Source organism: Erithacus rubecula (assembly GCF_903797595.1).
Source record: "Erithacus rubecula genome assembly, chromosome: 10".
Classification (NCBI taxonomy): domain Eukaryota; kingdom Metazoa; phylum Chordata; class Aves; order Passeriformes; family Muscicapidae; genus Erithacus; species Erithacus rubecula.
Window position 1 is genome coordinate 4,707,544 of NC_136662.1, and position 24,771 is coordinate 4,732,314.

At 45.4% G+C, this 24,771-nt stretch overlaps 3 protein-coding genes across 5 annotated transcripts; 2 read left to right on the forward strand and 1 right to left on the reverse strand.

Moving 5' to 3' along the window:
- Nucleotides 1-410: 410 nt before the first annotated feature.
- On the reverse strand, nt 411-6,401 carry TCEANC2 (transcription elongation factor A N-terminal and central domain containing 2). Of its 2 annotated transcripts, none has more exons than XM_079313548.1 (4): nt 6,272-6,401; nt 5,148-5,289; nt 3,777-3,970; nt 411-1,350 (listed from the first exon to the last, which is right to left on the reverse strand). In XM_079313548.1, the coding sequence occupies exons 1-4, from the start codon at nt 6,371-6,373 to the stop codon at nt 1,162-1,164; spliced, it is 627 nt and encodes a 208-aa protein (XP_079169674.1). In that variant the 5' UTR covers nt 6,374-6,401; the 3' UTR covers nt 411-1,161. The 2 variants fall into 2 exon arrangements, with proteins under 2 accessions (XP_079169674.1, XP_079169675.1); XM_079313549.1 differs by having other exon boundaries at nt 5,148-5,285; nt 6,268-6,389.
- Nucleotides 6,402-6,566: 165 nt separating this feature from the next.
- On the forward strand, nt 6,567-14,821 carry TMEM59 (transmembrane protein 59). 2 transcript variants are annotated; one of them, XM_079313530.1, is made up of 8 exons: nt 6,567-6,872; nt 8,906-9,011; nt 11,144-11,238; nt 11,431-11,583; nt 11,840-11,924; nt 12,238-12,319; nt 13,039-13,147; nt 13,854-14,821. In XM_079313530.1, exons 1-8 carry the CDS (start codon nt 6,582-6,584, stop codon nt 14,007-14,009), a joined length of 1,077 nt encoding a protein of 358 aa, XP_079169656.1. In that variant the 5' UTR covers nt 6,567-6,581; the 3' UTR covers nt 14,010-14,821. The 2 variants fall into 2 exon arrangements, with proteins under 2 accessions (XP_079169656.1, XP_079169655.1); XM_079313529.1 differs by having other exon boundaries at nt 6,574-6,872; nt 12,235-12,319.
- A 3,528-nt stretch (nt 14,822-18,349) lies between these two features.
- LDLRAD1 (low density lipoprotein receptor class A domain containing 1) lies at nt 18,350-24,529 on the forward strand. Its single transcript, XM_079313550.1, has 6 exons — nt 18,350-18,455; nt 18,839-18,890; nt 20,142-20,273; nt 20,610-20,747; nt 21,241-21,369; nt 22,061-24,529. The coding sequence occupies exons 1-6, from the start codon at nt 18,435-18,437 to the stop codon at nt 22,204-22,206; spliced, it is 618 nt and encodes a 205-aa protein (XP_079169676.1). The 5' UTR covers nt 18,350-18,434; the 3' UTR covers nt 22,207-24,529.
- Nucleotides 24,530-24,771: the final 242 nt, after the last annotated feature.

A 24,771-nucleotide genomic window follows, 5' to 3' on the forward strand; every position in this document is an offset into this window, starting at 1 on the left:
TCAATGTGTACAGGCAACACTGGTTTTGTACTGCCCAAGCAAACAAAACTAGGTTTAAGATATTCTTAAGAGAACCTGCAGTTATCTAATTAAATTTATGGAGTTTACAAAACACCTCAGGTAAGTTTCTGCTAAAGGTCTACAGATGAAAAGAGTATCTAGCAGGTCCAAGTAATGACAGCCAGTCATTTTTTAGGTGAAGATATGAACATCATGCCTGGAACAGCTGTAGTAATAGCTTATAGAGAACAGGACAACTTGTGGCACAAAAGAAATCAGAGCAAATATAGAGCCAAGAATTCCAATTTTCAATAACCAGAAAGAATTTAAACAATAGTTTGTTGCTTAGATTTGTTCATGCAATCATTCTGAGCCATGTTCCCTTTAGACAAGAAAGAAAAAAAAAAGCCTTTAAAAGGAATATTTTGTTTTATTTAGAAAATTCATTACATGATTTTTTTCACATTACAGTAAGAACAAGCACCATGTTGACATCATAAGCAAGGTATGGAAGGCTGAATGAGCTGCACCTTGAACAGCAGAGACATTAGACAGCACCTTTACCTGGGGCTTTAGAAAATGCCCCAAATCACAGGACTGAGATGATGGAAGTTACTGAAATCCATTCTTCATCCAGCTCTGGAATGCAGCAAAGGGAAATCATCTTGTAAAACAGCTCTTGCTACAGGCAGGGTCCAGCTGCAGCAGACTTGGCTGATTTAAGGCTAACTAGAGTTTGCAATTATCCCCCAGCAATCCCCTCCCATGGGCCAATTACCCATAGTTCCCAGTATTTCCAGCCAGGACAGCACAGAGCTGCTCCTTTAAAAAGGTTATTCAGCTGATTACACCTGAACTTCCATGTCAGGGATGGAGCTAAACTGAGCTACAACAAAGAGGGAGAAGAGAGAAACAGGTGAGTGAGCAAGGATAGAAAATACACAGAAGAGCACAAGAAACTTCCCTTGCAACAAACCCACATGGATTTCTACCAAGTCAGATTTACAGATTACAGATTTACCCATTCCATCATTAGTTCTTCCTTCCTGTTGATAGAGTGGTACCAGGGAGTCACCTGCACTCCCCTCACCGCAGGAAGAGCTCCCAGTTCCACTGAGATGCAGGCACAGGCAGTTCTCCCTCAGGATCAAGCACAGCACCTCACTTTTTATGGCTCTGTACAAAGGCAGGGACAGTGAGTGTGCCATCCTTGACTCCTGCTCGGGTCTGAGGTTTGTGCTTTAATGAGAAGACAAGGGCTCGCAGGGCCCTGCGATATGGAGCGCTAATGAGGCGGGAGCACAGATGAAAAGCTTCGCGCTCAATATTTTCAGCCAGTGGGTGATCAATCTGAAAACAGCAAAGTATAAAATTAGATCTTTACATTTAATAAGGAGGCCAGCTGATTGAAATTGGAGTTTGCTGCTTTTCGGTGTTTCTTCATTAATCAGCTTAGACTCAAGGAAATCTGCTTCCCATCACAAGTGTAACAGGAAGAGCAATTTAATTCCACCCTGGCAATTAAGGGACAAGGCAACGTGGTCAGTGGCAGGGAACATATCCCCACCTCCAGCTGGGTGGCAGTACTTTGCCATCACAACAGGAAACTAATCTGTGACAAGCTTTGGGTATCAAGCTCCACTGCAATTATAAGCTATGCTGTAGTGTCTCCATAAAGCTCACTTTTGATCTTGCTGATATAAGGTACCTTGGATACTATTTTAAACTCAATTCCAAAAGCAACTCTAAGACATGCCAAACACTTGGCAACTCTCTGCCTGGTGCTATAAAGGGAAATGTGGGCTCTCTGTGTGTAGAAGGAGGTGTAATTAAGAATGCAGAAAGGGATTTGCTAAATGTTAATTATGTAGTTATTGCTTCAACACGTGCCAAAACCTGTAATTCAGCACAGTTTAGGAAAAAAATCCCTCACTCTTCAAGAAATTGTTTAAATTTCACTTCTGCCTTTTTTGATGGGAAATCTCCCATGCTTTGCATAGAGGAGATTACAGTGAGCTAAGTGGCATTCCTGCAAGTCCTTCACCACACAGGTCTTACTACCCATCACTAAAATGCTCCTTGGATCCACTCAATCCCACCTTCCCTTCTCCTTTTTGTCAGCCTCTCAGGTGTCAGTGCAGCAGCTGTGGCTCCCTTTGCCTTTATAAGCAGTTCAACTGCTGTGACCTCTGCTTGCACATGTGGTGCCTGCAGGTGTTTTCAGGTGAGTCCTGCTCAGAAGCAACTCTGCTTTACCCAATTCTGCTTTACCCAATTCTGCTTTACCCAATTCTGCTTTACCCAATTCTACTCATCTTAGGGTGGTACCAGAGTCTCTGTATCCCACAGATTTAGACTTTACTGCCACTATAATCACTATGCAGAGTTGTGCTTTCATGACCCAGCAAAGGTGAGCTCTCACTTTTCTAAGGCATTCCTACAGCAAACCATCCTTCTGTGCTGCCCCAGACTGGAAGCTGGAGAGGTTGTTTTCACAGCACACAACTTTGTAACTCTTGAATGTTTATCACTTGACTTATCATTTAAAGGATAATTAATGAATAAATTGAAAATCATAATTATTATGGCATTTCATAGACCAAGCAAACTAGTTATTAGGCCTTACAGCAAAGCCTTGTTCATTTAGTTAAACAGACCTGAGGGATCTGGTATTTATCACCACTTTATATATTGTCAACCTTGCCTCTCCATTTTTGCTATAGATTTAAAGTTACAAATACTTAATTAGGAAACACCCAAAAAGTCCCACTGCTGCTTTTATAGCTGTTTAGTAGGAAAAACTTCATATTCTATTAATTTCCTCCTTGTACAGCCCAACTGCAGTAGCCAGACAACTAAACAGGTTATGGAAATGACAGCACATACACCTCACAATTAGCAGGTTCACTTGGTTAACAACCAAAAAAACATTATCTACCTTGCAAATGAAGTTACTTGTAAATAGGGATGTGCTGGGAATCCCTAAAAATAGGAACAGATCACCTGGTCTTGTCCTCACTCTGCAGGCAGGACCAGCTTGGCAGTAGCTCTGCCTAGAAAAGGTTTAACTTCTTCCCACAACAAAGAATTTTTGGAGCCATGGACAAGTGGCTGTGAACTGTACTGTTGGATCCCAGAAATGTGGAGTTTTGAGCTTTCTGGCACTGACCCCCTGGAGAACACTGCTTTTGGCCTGAGGCCTTGGAGAAGGTTTCCAAAGTTGAGTGATGAAGTTACAATGGTGGGTGTGTAGTTAAATAGAAGCGTGTGCTTTCACATGGTGAAGGGTTTTAAATATGAGGTTTTTGTAATATATTAATAGGTATGGGACAAGATGGAGGATTTTGGGTGGTGTCTCTTTCATTGTTCATCTTCCTTCTTTTTCATGGTTTCATGCAATGGTTTCTAGTTGGACAGTTAGTGCCACACTGAGGGTCACAGGAATTTAGTTGTTGGGTTAAAAGTATAAATAATATAGGTGTTATTTCTCTATTGGACTGTTTAGTTTTAAGAGACCTTGCTGCTAGCTGGATTTTTCTCACTGGATTTAGCTCCATTTTGCACACTTCTAGCAGGTGGCTAGAAGTATTGCTGAACATTTTAAATAAATCTGACCATTTTATTAAATCTTTCGATAAGACTTAATAAACAACCAAGCCCGAACACAAGAAAATCTGTTTCCTTCTTATATTTTTTAATACTGGCTCTGAGTGAAGACAGAAGAGACTCAAGACAAACCAGTAATTAAGTGGTGCAAAACCACTGTTACACTGTACCTCTAACTCCAGAGCTTCACAGAGCAGCCTCCGAGCATTCTTCCTGAAAGCCTCAGTTTTGGGATCACTCCTGACCTCAATGCTGGGCCTGTTGGAGTGCTCCTTGATGAAGGTTCTCCACTCCCTGTAGATGTCCCTGGCGAGGCTGGACACGTCTGGGTCACGGTGTTTGCGCATGGAGTTCACGGTGTGACCTGGAGAACAGAACAGCTCCTTTGGGACTGCCAGCTGGGGAAAACACAGCCTGTCAACTCACAGCACAGCTAAAGCAGCCACACACCTTGTTCTTCAGCAAAACAGCTGAGCATTGACACAAACGTAAATACAAAATGACCGGGATTTAAGCATGGAGCTTGAGAAATTAGCGAATTGTGAAAATCACCTTTCCAAGTCATCAAGGTGTGGAGTGACATTTATTTAACACAGGCCTAGATTAGTTTTTTACACAGATCCTAGATCTGGTAAAGGCTTTAAAGCCTGGCCTGCAAAAAGTGCTGGTTTTTAACTGGGAACCCCTTTAAGGAAACAAATGTTGCTGATGATAGCTGTAGCATTTTAACATGGGAGCACCAGGGTGATTCCAAGCAGAATCTTCCCCATCGAGAGGGCCTGGCAGTGCAGAAGAGCCTTTCCCCTGCGAGGAGACAAAAGGGACCTTCCTGCTTCCAGAGGGATGTTTTTCCCTGGCCAGGAGATGTCACTGTTAGGCTTCAGTGGCTCCCCCAGGCAGGCATAGGGAAAAATCCCGGGGAAAACCCCGAATAAGCTGAACAAGGCAGATGAAAGAAGAAAGGGGCGGGTCACAGCTCCTTTTGCAGGGCTCTGCGAACAGAGATCCGGCTGCTCCGACGGCAAACAAAGGCCGGGATGCTGTCCCTGCTCAGGAAGGGCAGGGACCGTGGGGTCACACGTTATCCCTCCCCCAAGTCCCGTGGAGAAGAGGCAGGAATCGGGCTCTGCCGTTTGCTGGGAGCTGCCCATGTGCTGGGGATTGCTCAGTGAGAGGGTGCAGGAAGCAGTTCTGGGCCAGTCTGAAAGGAGATTTTCTCACACTTTCAGAGAATTCAGCCAAATCAGATAAATGAGCCCTGATGGACAGCAGGAGAAGGAATAAAACACAGAGTTACCAAGGAGAGCTCTTCAAAACTCTGACCAGAAAAGGGGTGATGCAGCATTTCCTGGGAGGAAAATCTCAGGACAGCTGACTTTCTCAGTACAAGCTGTGACAACTGCAGGCTTGATATCAACAATATTCCATTGGCAGCAATTTCCTCATTTCTTACAAAGCTTCCAGACTAATCTCTAGTGTATTGACAAGCCAAGCAGACACAAGACAGCCTAATATTCACAGTTTAGATAGACCAGATGTACCTATTTTAGTGGAAAGTAACACTTCCTTGGAAGGTATCTTCTTTTTCAGCTCCTCCAAAGCTTCCATCAGGTTCTCTTTTGGTTGCCCAGGAAGCTCAAGTATAGACTTCCATCGTTTTATGTCTTCCACAACCACAACTCTCTGGGAAAGAGAAATGCTATTAGGAAAGTGGAATATTGTTATGATAAATAAGGACACCACCTTCATCTCAGCTAATGGGGCTGTTATCAGTGCATGAATTATTGATCATGGCACAGAATATATGATGGGTACTTGCTTGGAATTAGGAAACTCCTGCAAATCAAGACTGAAGTAATCAGCAAACAAAGTGAGAGGCTTCACCCTGGTCTGCCAAACTCTGGGGACTGTAACAAACATCTCCTAGAAGTGTTCTGGATTTAAGGAATCCACTGTATAAATGTTTCTAAATAGGAAAAGGGATTAAGAGGGAGGTGGCTGATTATCCTTAGAATCCAGCTCAGACTGACTTCAGATGTAAAACAATGCCAGCAAGGTGAGAACCAAAGCATAAGGGAACACGAATGCAGACCTGAATGGACTGCACAGCTGCAGTGTTTTTCACTGGTTTTGCCACAGACCTCGACAGAACAGACTGCAAACAATGCAAGTCTCTTTGAGATGTGAGGCATCTTATCCAGCAGTGCTCAGACAACTGCAATGCTTTATGCACCACTCTTTAGATTTCTGCCACACTCGATTAACTTTTTGGTGCAGCAAATGTTTTGCTGTTGACCAAGAGGGGCTCAGATCCCGCGCAGGTCTCACGCAAGCCATGCATGGAATGAACTGGAGGGTTTTCCTTGCTGGAGAGGGGCGAGAACCAGCTGGAAATACCGAGGCTGGCGGAGTCACCGGGCTGTGCTCCAATCGTGTGCCCAGCCTGACCCTGCACCGCGCCGAGTTATAACCCATGGATCCCCTTCCAAGGCAGCAGAGCCCTCTGCACCTGTACAACCATTTCCCTGTTCGGATCCCACCTAAACGCTGCAGAGATTTGGGAGATCGCACACCGCTGCGCCCCCACCGCCCTGCCCGTGCCTCAGCCGGTGCCGCGGGGGGCCGGGCCGGGCCGTGTCCCCGCTCCCTCCCGCCGGTGACCTGCCTTGAGGGACTCGAGGGTGACCTGCCGGTAGGCGCGGGGCCCGGGGGCGGCCCGGCGGGGGCTCTCCGGGCCGCGGGCGCGGCGCACCACGAACCGATCCATGCTCGCCCCGCCGCCCTCCCTCACGGAAGCCGCCACCGCGGCCTCGCCATTTCCGTCCGGTAGTTCCCTACAGGGCCGAGGCCCTATGGGATGGCCGGGGGTACCCCGAGATGCGGACTACATTTCCCAGCAGGCCTCGCGCGGAAGCCGGCGCCACTGCCTCGCCCTTTCCGCACGGTAGTTCCCATCGGGGGCGAGGCTCTACGCAATGGGCGGGGACGCCCCGCGGCGCGCACTACACCTCCCAGCAGGCTCCGCGAGAGGCACATCTCGCGAGGGGCTGCCGGCGGCCGGTGCCGGAGGAACGAAGATGGCGGTGCGGCGGGGAGGCCTCGCCGTCCTCCTCTTGCTCCTGCCGCTGTTCCTGGTGATCCAGGCGGGAGCCGCCTCAGGGCCGCTCCCCGCCGCCTCCTCCGAGGCCTTCGACTCCGTGCTGGGCAACACGGCTTCGTGTCACCGCGCCTGCCAGCTGACCTACCCCCTGCACACCTACCCCAAGGTACGGCCGGCGCTTCCCGGTACCTGCGGCGCTTCCCTCCGCCTCCCCCGGGGCTGGCAGGGCCCTTCCTCTGCCCCGTTCCCCCGCGGCTCTCTCTAAAGACAGATACTTCCTTATGTCACTACACGGGTAAGCTGCCGCTTGCCAGTGAAGCGCTGTTGTCCAACTACAGCTTTGTCAGTGCCCGAGGTTTTGTGGGTTTAGGGCGTTTGGCCGCTCTTTTTTTTCCCCTTTCCGTTCCTAAAAAAGGCAGCTGTAATTTAGCTTGGGCTGCTCCGTGTTTTGGACACTGAAACCGTGCTGTGTTTGTGGCAGGGCAAAGATCCTGAGTCAGGGTGGCACTTGGGTGTTGAAAAATGAAGCATAAAATTATGACAACAAGCCTTCATGGGCATTTTTTTATCTCATTGTAAGATATTGAAATTGTGTCTGATAAGAATTTAATTTCATCCCCCAGAGTTTGCTGCTCATGTGTGCATGCCTTTGAACTACGAGCTTAAATTTGGAAAATCTGAGATCAAAAATCTCATATTTTTTTGCTGTTCTTTGCTGGCAATAAACTTCATTATCAGCTGCAGCTGTTTAGCAGGTGGAACTCTTATCCTGTATTTGGGATTTCAAGGAAGGCAGCAGGCAAGTGGAGCAGGATCAGGTAACAGGGCTTTGTCTGCTTCCCCATGGAATTCAGTTGGATTTTTTTAGCTGGAAAGAAGGGAGTTGTGTGGAATATGAGTAAATTTACATGTGTATTATGGCTTGTTTTGGTGTATTGCTCTTGTTTCTCTTACAAGACCTTTGAAGCTCAAGGAGGGCTGATATTTACGTGATTTTTATTGCATTTTATTGAATTTTTTTACTTCACTTTTTGAATAAGAATTTTGTTACGTGTTGTTGGAGCTGTCCACTAATCCAGCCACGTTTTTTTATGAGCAGTGTTTGTTCTGTTTGTCACAAAACTCCTGGTGGAATTGAAGGAAACTAGTTTTAGTTATGAGTGGAAAATAAGAGGAACTTCATTGAGATTGTGGTGGAAATAAATCTCTACAGCTCATTTATCTGGATATCAAATTACAAAACATTTTCTGCTATAGCACCACCCACCTTGTCAGTGTCAGGTTTTAGTTTATATTAATCATTTTCTCCTCCTGTGCCTGTAAAGCTGGTGGTGTCAGTTACAATAGCCAGGTCATTTTCAGCAGGTTGTACAAGAGGTGTGGTGTGTTTGGTTGTTGTTAGATCAATCCAGAGCCTGTTTTGCACCTGTTTGCAGTGGCTGCTGGATTTGAATTTCTGATTCACGGGTCAGTGGCAGGGTGTGGTCAGTGAGACACTCCTGTGACAGAGGCTGTGGTTCACATCATCCCCCTGGAGCTGTGGACAGAATGCTAGGTGTAGGATTTCTGTATTTGCCTATTTTTAATAGCTGGCAGTGAGGAAGCACTTTTGCCTTTCAGTTCAATATAATAAATAAACATTTGTGTTTGTGAAGCAGGCAGATAACCAGGATGCAGTGTAGGACATCAGAAAATAATCTCTTTTTCTGATAGTTTTGTTGTAGCTCTCATTAGAGTCATTAATCTGTTTAGATACATTATATTCCACTGTCAAAATTAGAGGATTTTTGTCCTTTCCTGCTGGTTTTACCATTTAAGTTCTGAGAATGGAGATTTTCTACTCTTTGTAAGATTAAGCATCAATAAATCTTTTTCAGCACTGTCTCTTAATTTCAAACACAACACTTTTAAAAACTGCTGGAATTGTGGAATTGTTTGTGAGTTGTGGAATTACAAAATAGCATTTGCTGTTCCAGGTTTGCCCAGTGCAGAAGGAAAAACTCTGTTTGAGATAAACCCATAGGTTAGTGCTGCTGGCTTGGGCTTATTTCAGCTCACCCCGTTTCACATTGAGCTGGCTTGTACATCTGGTGGAGGGAAGGAGGACAAAAACACCCAACCAACCAACCAAAAAATGCTTGTTTTGTGCCACTTTGTTGTGGGCTGGAGGGATGCAAGCCTTTCCTTGTGCCTCCCCAGGAAGAGGAGCTGTTTGCCTGCCAGCGCGGCTGCCGACTCTTCTCCATCTGTCAGTTCGTGGACGATGGCGCCGATTTGAATCGGACCAAACAGGAATGTGACTCTGGTGAGCCCCTCAGAGCCCCTCCAGCATCCCATCCCACAGTGCAGGGGAGAGCTGCAGTGCCTCAAAGGCTGGTGTTGAATCAGTGGCATTCTTTTAGTTGCTTTGGGTTTTACAGCTTCTTCAAATCTACATACGGGATGTATTCAAATTAATCTTATGGGAAAGTTGTTCTCCTGAGTTTCTCCTCAGTGTTGCTGTTTTCCTGAGGTTTTTTTCCTGAGTTCTGTTTCCTCAAGTATCATCAGTTTCTGTAAATAAATTGGAAATACTGCATTTTACTATAAACAGTTTGTCTTGGAAAACACAAAATGCCTGGGGAGAAATGCAAGCAAATGAACACTTGTCTTTTAATAATTCCCTGTGACAATCAGTCCCATTTGCCATTCTTGACAAATTTGTATATAGAAGTGAATTGTTCAGTGGAGCAAGAGCACAGATCTTAATGTGCCTTGTAACTTGTGATCTGATATACATATTAAGCTTTTCCTGTAGCTAAACCCTTGGGAATGAGATACATGTTTTGTTTGGAATAGGCCTTTAAGTACTGGTTACTAATCCTCTCAGGTTATCTGTGTTAAAGCAAAGATTTAACAGTGAAAGTGAAATATAGAATAATTTATGTTGGAGAAGACCTTTAAGAGCAGAAAGTCCAACCACTCCCCCAGCATTAAACCGTGACCCCAAGTGCCACACCTTTATGTCCCTCGAGGAATGGTGTGTGATACAGGCCAATTAATACTGGGTTTGGAATTGTATAAAACTTTCTTCCAATAATATTGAGGTAGCTGATTCACAGTTTTATTCAGAAAGGAAAGGTAGGATCTCTCCACCTTTACTATCAATACAATAATGCACCAGGCCAGCACTTAGGGGAGCCTTTTGTCCTCTCAGTAGCTCCTGGAAGCAAGAGAGCTTGTGGCCAGCTCAGGTAGGGAAGCAGAAAGCCTGGCATACAACAATGCTAATGTTCAAAAAGTGCAGTAAATACTCCAGAAATGGGCTAATGCTGCAGTCTGTCACAGTGTGAGTAGCTGTGATACAGCCTGTCAGCATAGTTGTCAAACCACACACAAGAGAGTGCCATAAAGCAGGGTAATGTAGCAATAGAGCACATGTAGAGTAATGGAACAGTTGCTTCTTTCTGCTTTAACTCTCCTTTCTGAGGCTGTTGTCTTTGCTGGCTTATGTTCTGTGATCTGCTGGTGGGTGCCCTGAGTGAGTGTTGTGTGCTTGGCAGATCCATCTTGGCTGCTCTGCTCACTTCTGTCTCTGGTGCTTCCTGCAGACACTGACTCCATGGCAGTTGTAGCGTGGAATGGCTGCTCAGGTGCCATGAGCTGAACATTCAAATGTTTAGCTGCTGCTGCCACACTTCTGCCAGCTTCTGAGTCCTTGTGATGGTCCATTTGTTCCTCTGGAAAACTGGGGGAGCTGCTGTCTTTTGTGTTGCTTTTTGGTTTGATTCTTGAGATCAGGTACTACTGCAACACTGTCCACCTAAGCTTTAGAATTGTACAGGAGAGCTGTGTATCATATGCCTGATTTGTCCATGGACAGAATAAACTGAATTATTCTCTCCAAATAATTTAGATTTCTTGGTCTTTATGATCTCTAGTGAGCAATTAATAGAAGCTCTCTCTAAAACAGCTTAATTTTTCATAAGAAATTATTCCATAATACTTTCAGTGCAGTTTCTGTATTAGCAGGAAATACTCCTTTGATTTTCCTTTGTTACCATGGCTTCTGCAGTTACCTCAAAGGGATTTAATGGACTGATGGTCCCTCTGTTCTCTTTGGGGTTCCATCTCTGTTCTCTGATGTTTTATGTGATATGTAGAGAAGAGCTATAATGGTGGTGGGAGGATCAGTGAGAACTTGCATCCCTGAGCTCAGCCAGAGTAACACTGCTGATCATTTGCTCTGATTGCAGCCAGATTTCAGCTCCCTGCTCTGTTGAAGCTCTGATTCTGTCATTAAACCTCAGAGCAAATGCTACCTTGGGATTACCATAGCTTCCCTTGCAAATGGGGTTGTCAACTGCTGTTTTGTTTCTGATCCAATTTATACTGAGAATGTTTTCTTAACTAAAATGCAGAATTTATCATCTCATTTGGGGAATTTCTCCCTTGCAGCCTGCACTGAAGCATACTCCCAATCTGATGAACAATATGCTTGCCATCTTGGATGCCAGAACCAGTTGCCATTTGCTGAGTTAAGGCAAGAGCAAGTAAGTAGGTGACATGTTTTTCAAATACCACCTACTTGTTTCTGTTCACTGTGTCTTCTCTTTTTAAAATTTCTTCAAATGGAAAATAAATCTTCCTAAGGACTGAAATCTAGACACGAGGTGAGCAAGAACATAATTTCTGTTCTTTTCATATGAAAACAAATGGAAAAAATGTTAATGTTGTGCTTGCAGTTAATGTCCCTGATGCCAAGAATTCATCTCCTCTTTCCTCTGACACTGGTGAGATCATTCTGGAGTGACATGATGGACTCAGCTCAGAGCTTCATAACATCCTCATGGACTTTCTACCTTCAAGCAGATGATGGCAAAATTGTCATATTCCAGGTGCTTCCTTTTTTCATTGAGATTAAGGTGGCTGATTTCAACTCTGCTCCTTCCAGACAGAGAAAAGACTGCAGATCAGTTTTTAAAGTGTTTAATTTTTCCTAGTATTTCACTGCCTTTAAGGCCATTTTAAAATTCCAACTTAAAAGATCAAACATGTCTTAAGGTTAATTTCTGTATTATTTTTGAAAATGTAAATTATCAAAATCAGTGCAAGCTTTCTAGCAGGATCTCCTAACTCCTTATTTTGTTTTAGTCAAAGCCAGAAGTGCAGTATGTTCCACAGCTTGATCAGGAAGCTGGAGATACAAAAGGATCTTTGTCACTCAGTAAGACAGCCTGTAAGTTGCTCTTTGTGCTTTGGAAGAGGAAATGTAAATATTCCCTGTCATGCAAGTTTTTAAAATGACAACACAGGTGGCATATGAAAGCAAATTTTTAGAAAGCTTCAATATAATTATTTAGTGTGCAGAGTGCACTGCATACTCTTGGTAAGTGTGGTAGAAACCAAGCTCTGCTGGAAATGGAAGCCTGCAAGCTGGGGCTGTTTCTAAAGCTTCCTTTTGTGCTGTGTGTGCAGCCAAAGTGTGTGTGGGGTTTGGGTTTTGCCTTCCTTGCTGCCCTGACCCTGTTTGTGCTGTTGTGCCTCAGCAGACGGACGCCCAGGGAGCTCTCAGCCCTTCCGGGGACTGTTGGAGGAGCGAGCCAGCGACAGCTTCTTCAAGTGTCTGTCCATGTACGTGTGTCCTGGGCTCTGTCTGCATGTCTGCACACTGAGGAGGGGGAAGGCCCTTCCTCTGTGTGTGTACACTGCTGGCAGGTCTCATGGTCTCCAGGTCTGTAGGCTCAGAATGCACAGCATCACAGTTTTGTATCTGACCAATTGTGCTGCTTTGCTGTGCTGGCCCCATGGTTTCTGCAGGCTGTCCTGCCAACTTTGATTTTTCCTTTCCATTTCAAGTGAACAACATATTGATAATTTCCTGCTCTGTTTTTAGAGTGTGTTCTGGGAACTGTTTAATCAATACTGTGTTTTGCCTGTTCATTAGCTCTGGATGTGTTTTAGGGCAAAGCACATTGTTTTGGGACTGTGTTGTGTAGCACACTGGGATGCCTTGTTTCCAGACTGAAAATACTCAGTATGTATTTATTAAAGCTTTCCTTGCTTTCTTCTTAAAAGTTCACACATGAAGGGATCAGTGAGTTGCCCTGCAGATGCATAGGAGAAAAATCTGTTTTTAAATCTGTAAACAGGAGGATTCTTAGGGTCCCATAACAGAATCCAGCAAGTCTTTTGTGATATTGGTACCCAGGAGTCTGCAGTGGGCTGTGTAGCTGGAAGAGACAGAGACTAATGAATTGGCAGGAAAGGCAGTCAGAAATGAGCCAGATTTTTTAGAGGTCCATTGCCTTGTATTCAGTCTATGAAATCTATTAATATTCTTCTCATTTCAGAAATTCCAGTTGGATTTTAACCACTACACTCGTCCTGTCAGTGCTGGTGCTGCTCTGGATTTGTTGTGCCACTGTAGCTACAGCTGTGGAGCAGTATGTTCCATCTGAGGTACTGCACTTCAGAACTACAGTATTTGGAATTTATTCATTATACTGCTTTTATGTTACAGCTGTCTAGAGACTAAGAAATATTTGGGGGAGGCTCAGTTAAGGAGGGGTATTTTATTTTGTGGCTGTGGATGGCAAACCAATTTGGTTTATTTAAATGATGGTTTTATAGCTGAATGAGCAAGAATGCTCATTCCTGTGGCTCATAGAGTTCTGAGCCTTATTTAGACTTTGGGTTTGTAGTGCTGTACTCTCAACAAACTTCAGAGTGCTCTGAACAAATGGAGGCTGATTCCCATTTCTCTGGGAATTAATATATTCTGAGAGCTGGGTGGGGTAGGGGGGACCCAGTGTGGGTTTAATGCAGGAGGGTCAATAGTGAGAACAGAGTGACAGCACAGTTTTTGGTGAGTGCAGAGTCTGATTGAGGGGAGCAGGCACTCTCCCAGTGCCCAGAGAGCCCTGACTCAGTGTTTGCACACCAAAGGAGCTGTCACACAAACACTGCATCCACCCTTCTTCTGGCAGATTTCTTACATTTCTTCTGGATGCAAGTCTAGTTCTAGCTGTGAAGTTCAGATGTTACAGAAGGGCTTGTGTTGCAGGGCTGCAGCCATCAGAACCTGGAATGCAGCTGCATAATGAAATTCATATTATTCACAATATGGAGGGTCTTTGTCTTAAAGTACCTTGTTTAAATGTTTCAGAAGCTGAGCATCTATGGAGATCTGGAGTACATGAATGAACAAAAACTCAACAGATACCCACCCTCTGCACTTGTTGTGGTTAGATGCAAGACTGAGGAACATGAGGAAGCAGGACCTCTTCTTACAAAAGTCAATCTGGATCAATCTGCAATTTAAATCCATTGGATCTGATAGACTTAATTCTAACAGAGCTAGAAACTCCTGATTGATTGTGGTGGTTCTTCAGATGAGAAGCTTAGCAACCAGTCTTTAAATGCAAATAAAGTTGCAGAATCAACAAATGTCATGGGATTTTGTTTTCAGCTAGTAGAGAAGATTCAGACATTCAGACATGAATTTGTTTGTTTCCAGGCATAATCACTTTTCACTGGTGTTTGCTATTGTGTCTTTTTGCTTACAAAAGTTGTAAGCATGCTTTCCATACTTCTGCCAGGACACTTTCAAACTTACTTGTGTGTTCTAGGATGTAATGTGTACAGTCAGAGTTAGCTTTATAAAGGTATAAGACATTTTAAGTAGGCAGGAGATGCCTTTCTAGTGTTGCACTTTCTGTTATAGTTAAGAGAAAATATTATAAAATTATCTGCTGAATTTTTTTTGTACTTGTTAATGTCCATGCACAAACAACCTTGTCTTCAAAAATAGGAATCTATTTTTTCTACAGTGTGGCAATATTCGAGGTGGAAAACATTTGTGAGGTACTGTAAGCTAAAACTCAGCTTGTGAAAGTTGGAAACTTGTTAAAATTTACAGACATATCCCTTCACATGTAGAACATTACATGGTCAGTTATTTTGTCAGACTTTAGCCTTTAAGTCTTAAATTGCTTGTAAAGTTAGCACCTGTGTTTTCTGAAAACTTCTGTTTTCTGTTCTTGATTAACTATTCTGGTCTTGTAACTTCATTTACAGAAACAAGTTGATTCCTGAGAAATGAGAGCAGACAAATAAAATTGACTGTATAGAAAATGTTGTCTATATAGCTTTTTGCTATGGTTAATTATTGAGCCTCAGCAGGCTCAGTGTGAAAGCCTGGCTGTAGCCTTCCTCTCATGGGCAACGTGACCTGATTTTGGTGATTCACCAACAAAGCAACAACAACTAACAATGTCCCTCATGTCTAACCTATTTTTGTGGATCTTATTATATGCTGATTTTACAGTGTTGGCAAGTTGGGGGTGTTGGTGATTTATTTTAAGGTGTCTAAGCAAATGCTGGCTAGAATGCAGAGTCTACAATTCACTGACTTTTTTTGTTGATTAGACAGAATTCCCCCAAAGATTTAAAAAATGTAATGAAGGAGTGTGGACATTCTGGGTGCTACAGTGATGTATTCCCTTATGTAAACCTGGCTCAGTGGTCCTTCCCAGCTTGTCTGTGAGCAGGTGTGCCTGCAGCTGATGGAGCCTTTCAGGGGCCATCAGGCAGGAATGTGCAGCACCAGCAGTGAGGCTGTCAGGAGCTTTCAGATCCTGGAGGATGTTTGTTCTAAGCAGGTTTGTGTCAGCCTGCAGAACTGCCCTCTGAAGCCTTTAATTGATTGTATCTCTTCATGCTGAACTCTTCAATGGCACAGCCAGAACTCGGGGTGCCAGCAGGCATTGCCCTGTGTGTAGGTGGCATTGCAGAGGCCAGCTGTGAGGAGGGACAGGGTGATGTGTGGGGACACTGCTCCCTGCTCTGTCAGAGCTGCTGCAGTGTTTCTGCTGGCACAGGCAGAGCCCAGCCCAGCCCCTCTGCTGGGGATGCCAGAGCTCAGATGTGACCTGTGCAACCCTGATCAGCAATTACTCTGCCAGTGCTGGCTTTGCTTCAGGGATTAGTGCCCATCTTAGCACTGTGGTGGTTGGGATTTCCAGGAGAGATTTCAGCACTCCCCATGTTTCTAGCTGAATAGCTTATGGAAATGTTTGCAAGCTGTTAAAATGTTTTCCTTTACCATTACACGTGGTTGCAGAGGGAGCAGCTCAGTGCATACGTGGCTCTTTGCCTGTTCCAGCGTGGACAGCACAACCTCTGTTAGGCTGATGACTTGATTTCACAAAATTTTCTATTCAAAACTCCATTGCTTACAGCCCTGGGCTTGAGTTAAGCAAACAACTTGTGCTTTCATTGGGTGTTTTGTCTTTTGTTCACTGTTTAATGACATTTCAGCTGAGTGATGTGTGCAGTGCAGCCAGTGATTCAGCAATGTGCTCTTGGGTCACAGAGAGCTCTGTGCCTGTGGCACTCTGGCACTTGGCACTGCTGTATCCAGAGCAAGCCAGAGCCTGAGGAACCTGGTGAGTGTTGTAAACTTGTCAAAAGACCTTCCCTCAGTAAAATCAGATACTAGCAAGTAATTGAACTGCTTCTCAAGATTTCTAATCTAAATGGAGTCTTTAAGCTGTCTTGGCATTTGGCTTTGCAAAATGTCATTTCTTATTCATTTTTTGTTAAATGTTTGACTTACTGACATCTCCCTTTTCAGAGGCTGCAATTTGGGTTTGATCTCTGCTCAAAACCACTGTTTAAATTAAGGGCCTTAAATTATTGAAATTGCAGGCAGAAAGCATTTTATATTCTCTTTAGGCATCTGTCTAACTGAACCTGTGTCAAGTTTAGAATGGAATAATCTGGACACAAATGAGGTGACCCTCTTTAAGTGTGTGCAATTCACTGCTGGCAGAAATAACCAAGGTACAGCTGGGGAAACTAGGGGAGGTTTAGGTGCTAGAATTAACAATAACCTTCTACCATACTGGATACCTTGATATTTGTTGCCTCTTCAGCTTTTCTGATATTTGTCAATTTTTAAATTTTTTTTTTAAACTTCAGAAGAGCTTGCTTATGTTTCTTACGTCTCTGTCATGAGCTCATTTTTCTGAACTCTGAGCAGTCTTTGATGTGGGGTAACTGCTCTAAAACCCAGCAGCCTGTTTGGCTACAGCTGAGCTTGGTAATCCTGCAGCAGGAAACAGATGGTGGTAGATGTCAGCGTGTAGAATCATAGAATTTTTTGCTCAGAAAAGATCTCCAGGAATGAGTCCAGCCCTTTCCCCAGTACTGCCAATGCCGCCAGTAACCCCTGTCCCCAGGTGCCACGTCCACATGGCTTTAGGGGTAGTTCCTCCAGCTGAGCAGCCTGATCCAATGCCTGACAACTCTCCCAGTGAAGAATTTTTTTTCTACTATCCAATCTAAGCCTCCTTTGGTGCAACTTGAGGCTGTTTCCTCTTGTTCTGTTGTTTGTTAATTGGGAGAGGAGCCTGACCCCCACCTGGCTCCAACCTCTTTTCAGGGAGTCACAGAGAGCAAGAAGGTTCCCCCTGAGCCTCCTTTTCTCCAGGCTGAACTCTCTCAGCAGTTTCTCATTACACTCGTGCTCCAGAGCTTTCCCCTGTTGTTCTTCTCTGGACATCTCTTAGAGCAATTTGTCTCCAAGGTAGGGTTGATTCCACATTTTAAACTCCTCATTGTAGATTGTTTTATAGAGTATGCACAGCTGGCTTGCTTGACCTGGCTCTTACACAGGCCTCTCAGCAAACTGCCAATCACCTAATAAGCTTTATGAAGGCTCAAAATAGTCCTGTATCATGTCTGATTAGAAACTGAAACTTCCTCTTTAAAGAGCAAGAGATCCAGAATTTAAGATCCACTTAGTCTGACATTTTTCCACATTGCAGCAGCTGCCCAGACTTGCAGACTCTTTGCTACATGGTGTTGGATGTTTTCACCCAAAATCCTTCTTGAAACAGGAGAGTTTTCTAGCACCACCTTTAGTAGTGATGTATTCCTGTGAGAAGCTTCTGTTTTGGACAAATTGCTGCTTCTGTACTGGAGGAGGAGCTCCTACAGGACTGTGTTTAATTCTGGCTGGTCTGTGAGGACAGGCTTGGAGATGCCCTGGCCATGAAGAGTGTATTAACTCTTGTATTAACTTGCTTGGGGAAGAGTCGTGGCCCATGGGGTGGCAACAATTTGGAAGCACTGAGTCCTATGGACCCTCTTGCAAGAACAGCACAGGCTCCTCAAAATCTTTGTGCTGGTGCTTTTTCTCCCCACTACCCCCATGGAAAAGCTGCCTGCTCATGAAATTTCATCCTTGAAGCTGCAGAGCTCCCCTCTGTGCTGAGACCCGTGGCCAGTTTAGAAGGCTCCAAGTCTATTTGTAAGTTTGTGTTTGCTGCAGACTGAGCTGCAAAACTTTCTAGTGATTCTGGAAATTCAAGCCCACGAGTGAAAAAGGATCCTGAAGGATTTCCTTGCTTGTGCTCATTGCCCAAGCAAGAAAGCTGTTCCAGATGGTTGCATCCTGCACAGCTCTCCTGAGATCTCATCATCTAGCAGGAGCCTGGGCTAAATCTCTGCTCTCTGAGTTGTCTAATGCCTTGTTGCCAAACCATGTTTGATACAAGAAGAAGGAGAGAGAGTTTGTTGGCTTTCCCAGGGGCTGGAGCAGAGGCTGAGCCCTGCCCTGCCAGTGCCCTCCTGTCTGTGCAGGGCTCTCCTTGCTCTCCTGCCTCTGTTGGGTTTGTATCCTGGAAACAGCTCTGTGCCCAGGCACAGACAACTCCCCACGGTGCCTGGAGCTCTGGGAAGCATGAACAAAACTCATCCCCAGGTACAGTCCTTCAGAAAAATCCTACATACAGCTGTTCCCTGAAGTATCTCTGTTCTTGTCAGTGCTGTTTGCCTGACCTCTTTATCACTGCTTTCTCTGGGATTCTGAGTTGTTTCCACTTACCTTGATACAAAAGAGTTGAGATAAAGCACTGGGCTTGGTTAGTGCTTGTTTTATAAATGGGTAATTAAGGTTTAAAAGGTGATGTGATGGATCGTTTTGGGAATTAAAGCTGGGCCATGTTTTCACTGAAGCAATTTTTGCTTGTACATAACAATAATGGAGTACAGGATATATTCCTGGATAAGATGGTGTGAGAACTAGAAAAGTGAAGTTTGTGTGGCTTTGAGGATTTACAGAACCTTTTATCCCTTTCCTTCCAGAGAAATGGTGGTGTAGCTACAGGTTCAACAGATTCCTTCTCTGGAAAAAGAGGTAATGAATAAAATGCAGAATTCTATTATTAAAGCATAAATCAATTGAAGCTATCAATGTAATATAAAACACAACCACTATTTATGGTCTGTTTGGACTGATTTTCCCTCTTTTCTATGTAGTGAAATGCCCAGGCTATAAAATTAATAAACTTCAGCTGTTCTGTGTTGGCCTGGAGCTGGCAGTCATGTGTATAGTGGTATGATAGCTAATCCTTGTCTGTCACAGAAAGGTTCATAATGAGATTGCTGGGGCCTTTCCATATGTCTTAATAGCCAAACTTCAGCAGATTTTGCCTGTGCTCTGAAGGACGAGGTGAGATCAAACAGAACCAAATTGCAAGCCTGCAGATCAGCTTGCAACATTTCATCACCACCATTATTTTACACTCAAGTCTGTAACTGTTGTGCTTTGTAGTCAGAGGTGTTTTGTAGACACAGACATGCTGTAATTCACCATTTCTCTTCTGAGCTGAAATGTGTTTGGCTCCTGCTGGAGCATGGCAGAGGGGGAGGCTGCTGGAATCAGGATCCTTTTGCTGTTGAGCAAAGGCTGTGCCTTCCCTTGAGTTTGAGCACTGAAACAACTAAGTAAACACAAAGCACAGCTAAGACAAATCCTAACTTAAAAGTTCCTGAAAGCTTTTTAAAATTCTATTTAAATATTTTTAAGTTCAGATATACCAAAACCAATTATACAGGCAGGATTGTGTTAAGTGACTGGTGATTCTGAGATGGTCAAAATATTTTTTGCTATTGGGAGTATGAAGGAATGCAGGAAAATTCCCTGTTGGTTTAGAGGCAAAGCTCTAGGTGGAGGTTGCTGAGGTGAGGGTGGGTGCCTGGCATTGCTCCTTTGTGTGCTACCATTGTGTTGAGTGACTGTGGGTTTGGCCAACTGCCTTTTCTGCAGTTGGTTTGATTTATGTACCTGACTTTCTGAAAGCTGCAGTCCCTGGAAGGTTGCTGTGCCCTGGAGATGGCATTAGGGAGGGAAAGGGCAGCTCTTCAATTCCTTCTCACCATTTTGGTGATGGAATACATACTTTTGGGCACATCTTTACACTGTAACCTAGGGCAGAATGTTGCAGTTTGTCTCCTTAAACTCAACTATCAACCCCTAACCCACAGCAGCCCATACCAGTCTCATATGCAGAGACCCCAAAACATCAGCCTCGTGTCCCTGCACTGCTCCCCTCTGAAACACCCCAGGCCTTTCCTCAGTGCCTCACCTCTCTCTCTTGCTCCCCAGGCTGCTGCCATCCCTGTGGTGCCTGCACTGGCTGCACACAGAGACCCCTGTGCATCTCTGCTGTGGCATTGCTCGTCCTCGTGGCTGCCCTGGCCTCGGGGCTGGCTCTGGCACTCCTGCCACGGGCACCAGGTTGTATCCCAAGAGTGGTTCTGGTTTTGGAAAGGGAGGCAGAAATGGTGCTGCATGAGCACATCCTCGTGTCCATCACTGTGTGTTTAGTGGTGTGCTCCAGCACAGACCAGGGGGAAGGGAAGGGATGAGCAGGGTGGTGGGGACTGGACCAGCTTTGCTCATTCCAAATGGCCACCAGCCATTCCCTGGCTCTCTTGTCCTGCTCCATAGGGTTGGGATAACTCTGGGTAGCACTTCACACTTAAACCTTAAACCCCCCCCTTTACTCTCCTTGATCTATTCCCCATATTACAAAAATGCTGGAAAATGAAGGTTGTCTTGCTTTCCCCTCAGTGAACCGCCTCTGCACAGCCCCTAATAACAAGACAGGCTTCTTGTGTGATGACAGAATGACCTGTGTCCCAGCCAGCTGGGTCTGTGACAGGGTCAGCAACTGCAGGAACGGAGAGGATGAGCAGGAGCAGCTCTGTGGTGAGTGGTTTTGTTGTGAGCATCCTCCCTGCAGTGGTTTTCCAGTTGTGAGACAGCAGCTGGGGTTCCTCTAACCCTGCTCCATGCTCTGGCTGCCCACAGGAGCAGATAAGCCTGGCAGACCTTTGTAGGGCAGGTGCTGAGAGGTGGCACTGCCCAAAACCTAGCAGGAATGACAGGAATTAAAGACTCCAAGCTCATCTGATCTTCCTAGGGAATTAAAAAAAAACCAACATGATGTAGCTTTCCTCCATCAGTGAAGCTGTATGCCTACATGGGTAATTTGTTGTTCAGTCACCCTGGAGAAAAAAATAAATAAAGCAGAAACCTGGGGCAGACTTCCTGTGTCCAACATCAGAGCTTCCCCATTTGTTCATGTTCCTTTGATACTGCAGGGGAAGTGTTCTGGCAGCATTTGGTGTGTGCCATCCTCATTTTAGCTGGTGTGGCTGTGCCTGGGGGAGTTCACCATGTCCTGTGTGTGTCCTTGCAGGTGACTTGCCCCACAGTCTCCCAGGACACTTGATTTTCTACTGCAGTAGCCCCAGGTCCTGGGTTTATGCTGACCAGAGGTGTAACGGGATGAACGACTGCGGGGACTGCTCTGATGAGACAGGGAGCTGTAAGTGTGTCTGCTGCCTCCTGCCCTTCTGCTGATGGATTGCTACAGGTTCTACAGGTGTGGTGCTCCTGAGTGCTGCTGGAAATGCCTGCAGGCTGGCATCCACCCCTGAAACACAGAACAGCTGGGATTAGGGTGTGAGTATGAGCCATGCAGGCTCAGTCCCCCTGGTTGCTGAGGCTTCTGCATCAAAGCCAGGGCAACTGAGAGGGGAAAGGCTCTGTGCTTTACTCCTAGTGCCAAAAATTGCTCTTCCTCCATGGCTTGCTGATGTGGAGCAGTTTCATCAGGATGTGTGGCTGTGGTTAGTAGTAACCATTCAAGTTGGCCTTTGGTAGCTGGTCAGCAGATGGGTGGATCTCCAAGCTGGGTGGGAGCTGAGTCTTGCTAAAATGAGCAGCAGATTTGTTCCTAAGTCACTGCCATGGTTTTGGGAAGAAAAAGGGGATTGGGGGGAATTACAGTTAGTTGGTCCCCCCAGGATGTCTCTCTGCCATAAGGTCATTGCAATGCCACACTCTGGTTGTCTTCCACAAGTAGAACCAAGCCAGTGTCTGCTGTAGTGGGCTCACAGTCACAGGGTTGTCAACAGCAGCTTGAAGGGATTGTAGGGATTTTATCCATGAAAGGAAGGAAGGAGGGGGTCAGTGCAGCAGAACCATTTCAGTTCCTTGTTTTCTGTCCTTCCCAGTGGCTGCCTGCCCCCCGTGTGGGCAGGAGTGGTGGAGCTGCAGCCCTGTGCACTACGAGTTCTGCTCCTGCATCCCCAGGAGGCTGTGCCGGGATGGCATCCAGCACTGCCTGGGCTGGTCCGACGAGTTCCTCTGCACAGCCTGAATCCTCGCACCCATCCTGCTGGGGAGAGAGCAGGCTGCTTCCCACACATCACCCTGCAGCCTTGGGGTCCTGCCCTGCCACCTGCTTGGGAAGATCCAGCCCAAAAAAATCCTCCCCAGCAGCGCAGTGACACAGAACAGGACCAGGGCTGTGTGGCAGCCCTTGGCTGGACACTGGCTGGGGGACAGCTGCCAGGGGTCTGCTGCCACGTGAAGGTGACACTTCAGCACTGATGCTGTGCTGGAGATGCTTCACCAGCCACTGCTGGAACAGCCCTGGCTCAGGGATTTGTCCTCTATGGACATACAGGCAGCCACCACAGGGACACTGAGAATTGCCCCGAGGAGCAGGAGCTGAGTGAGGTGAGCCTCCAACACATCCTCATAGTCCTGATATGCACTAGTATATTTGTGTTCAAAACACATCTGCAGATGGTTTCAGCAGTGGCTTTGAGGGCTCTGTGTTGATGCTCCTGGGAATGATGCTCCTGACACATCCTTGGGAATGCTGTGCTGGGATGACAGCGTGGGGAACTGCTCTCCTGCTCTCTTCTCCAACCATGAAACCAACACAGAGAGTAAAATGGCATGGAAAACTAGAGAAGTTTCAGGGTTTTGGGGGATAAATCACATCTCTGTGACAGAGTAGCTGTCCCTGACAAAATAACCTGCTTCTTCACTCAGGGCTGTGCAGTTCTGTAGCAGCAGGTTGAGAACAACCATAGAGCTGGGATAGATCTTGCTGAAGTTAGCAAAGAAAGGAGGAAAGAGAAGTCTCAGCCTTGGTGCAGAGAGCAGCAGAAAATCAAGTGCTGCTCCCAGGGTGGTGTGGGATGGCACTGGATCTGTTTGCTGCTTGTTTTGTTTCTCTGCCAGCAAGGCAGGATCAGACAGCCAAGCCTTCAAAGCAGTCCTCAAGATATAGGTATGGGCATGACACTGAAATTGGATGAGAAAGAAAGATGAGGTTTCCTCTGATTGAAAATCTCATCTGTATCTAAAACATTGAGGAAACCCCCACATTTACAGTGAGTACTCTTACTTTTCTGGGCCCAAAATAAACATGACGTAATCTTTTTTCCCATTGCCACCCCAGGTTGTAGATATTTAAAAATAAACCTCTGTTCACTCATTTCTTCTCTGTCCTGTGATCTGCAGCTCTGCCTGTCACTGTAACTCAGATCAATGGTGAATGTTGCTTCTAATTTGTCACTGGGATACAGCTGGAAATCTGAGAGGTCTTTTTATAAATAGCTTTACAGTATTGTGACTCACACTTCACCTGAAATGAGAAGGCAAAACTCTGCATGGGGGAATGTTTAAGCTGCTTTTACTCACCTGTCCCTCTCCAGGTCTGGCCAGGGAGCACAGCTTGTTCTCTCTGTGCCTGTAAAATATCATCCCAGTGCAGTAAGGATTGAACTGATCAGCTGTTAAAAAAAAAATACAGGAACCCTCATGCTCAGCACAGGGCCCAGGTAATGGGATTGGTAAAAATAGGATTGTTAAAAAATGTGCATGTTTCCATGGTCAGATCAGCATATCTCCAGTGGTGGAAGGGGGGCCAAAAATTCCTTGGTGGCAATTGCACCAGAAGCAGCTTGAGGGGGAAGACTGCACATCTTCCTCCCCACTGAGCTGCTGTTTGAGTCACAATTTGTGCCATTTGTGTCAGCAGAGAGCTGATGTAGTTGTCAGGGGAAGGTATTAATAGCCTGGAGTTTCTGGGAAAAGAAAGTAGGATTTGAATGCAAGTGTGCCTGTTTTGTTTGTGTGTAGTCCTTTTTTTGAGGGAAATTCAGCAGTAAGGAAAAGGGGTTTTGTTCTTCATGCATTTTTGAGCTGAAGTTCATTTTCTTGGCCTCTTCCTGGTTTCCAAGGATGTGCTGCTTTTCTTGGTGATGAATTATGGCAAATAACAGTGTGAAAGGAAGATACCCTCAGAAGCAGCACTGGTAGGGGAAACCTGGAGAAAATCCTTGGCCTCATGAGGCCTGAGAGTGGTGAGCCATGTGCACCTCAGCCAGTTTTGATGGGAACAGGGCAGGGATTCAATGTTACCTGCAGCACTACAGCTGCACAGACAAACACAGAACAGGTCTGAGTGTCCAGGTGATTTTCAGCTGATCTGCATTATTAATATTTGAATTATAAATGTCCCACAATGTTTTCAGATGGAGAAGTGCAGTTAGTGTATTGCAGGCTGAAAACGGGTTTTAAACCACAGAATGATCTAAAATGCAGTGACTTTACTTGTAAGAGAGAATGTATTCCAGCTGCAGAGCATATCTCTACAGTAACCTCATTGCAGCTCTCATTTTCTGGGTGAATCTCATTTTCTGGGTGAAAATGAGAAAGAAAAGGGACTTGTGTTCCACTTTGGGCTTCTGTTGGTGAGGTGTTAGTGGCTCTGCCTCCCTTCCCAGAGCTCTGTGCTTATCCCTTTGTGCTCCCTCCCTCTGCCACAGCCCCATCAGCACAGCCTGGTGCTTTCAGGCTGAGGTTTCTGTTCTAGCAGCACTGTAAACATCCCATGGCACTTGATAAGCCCAGTGCAGCTTCATTT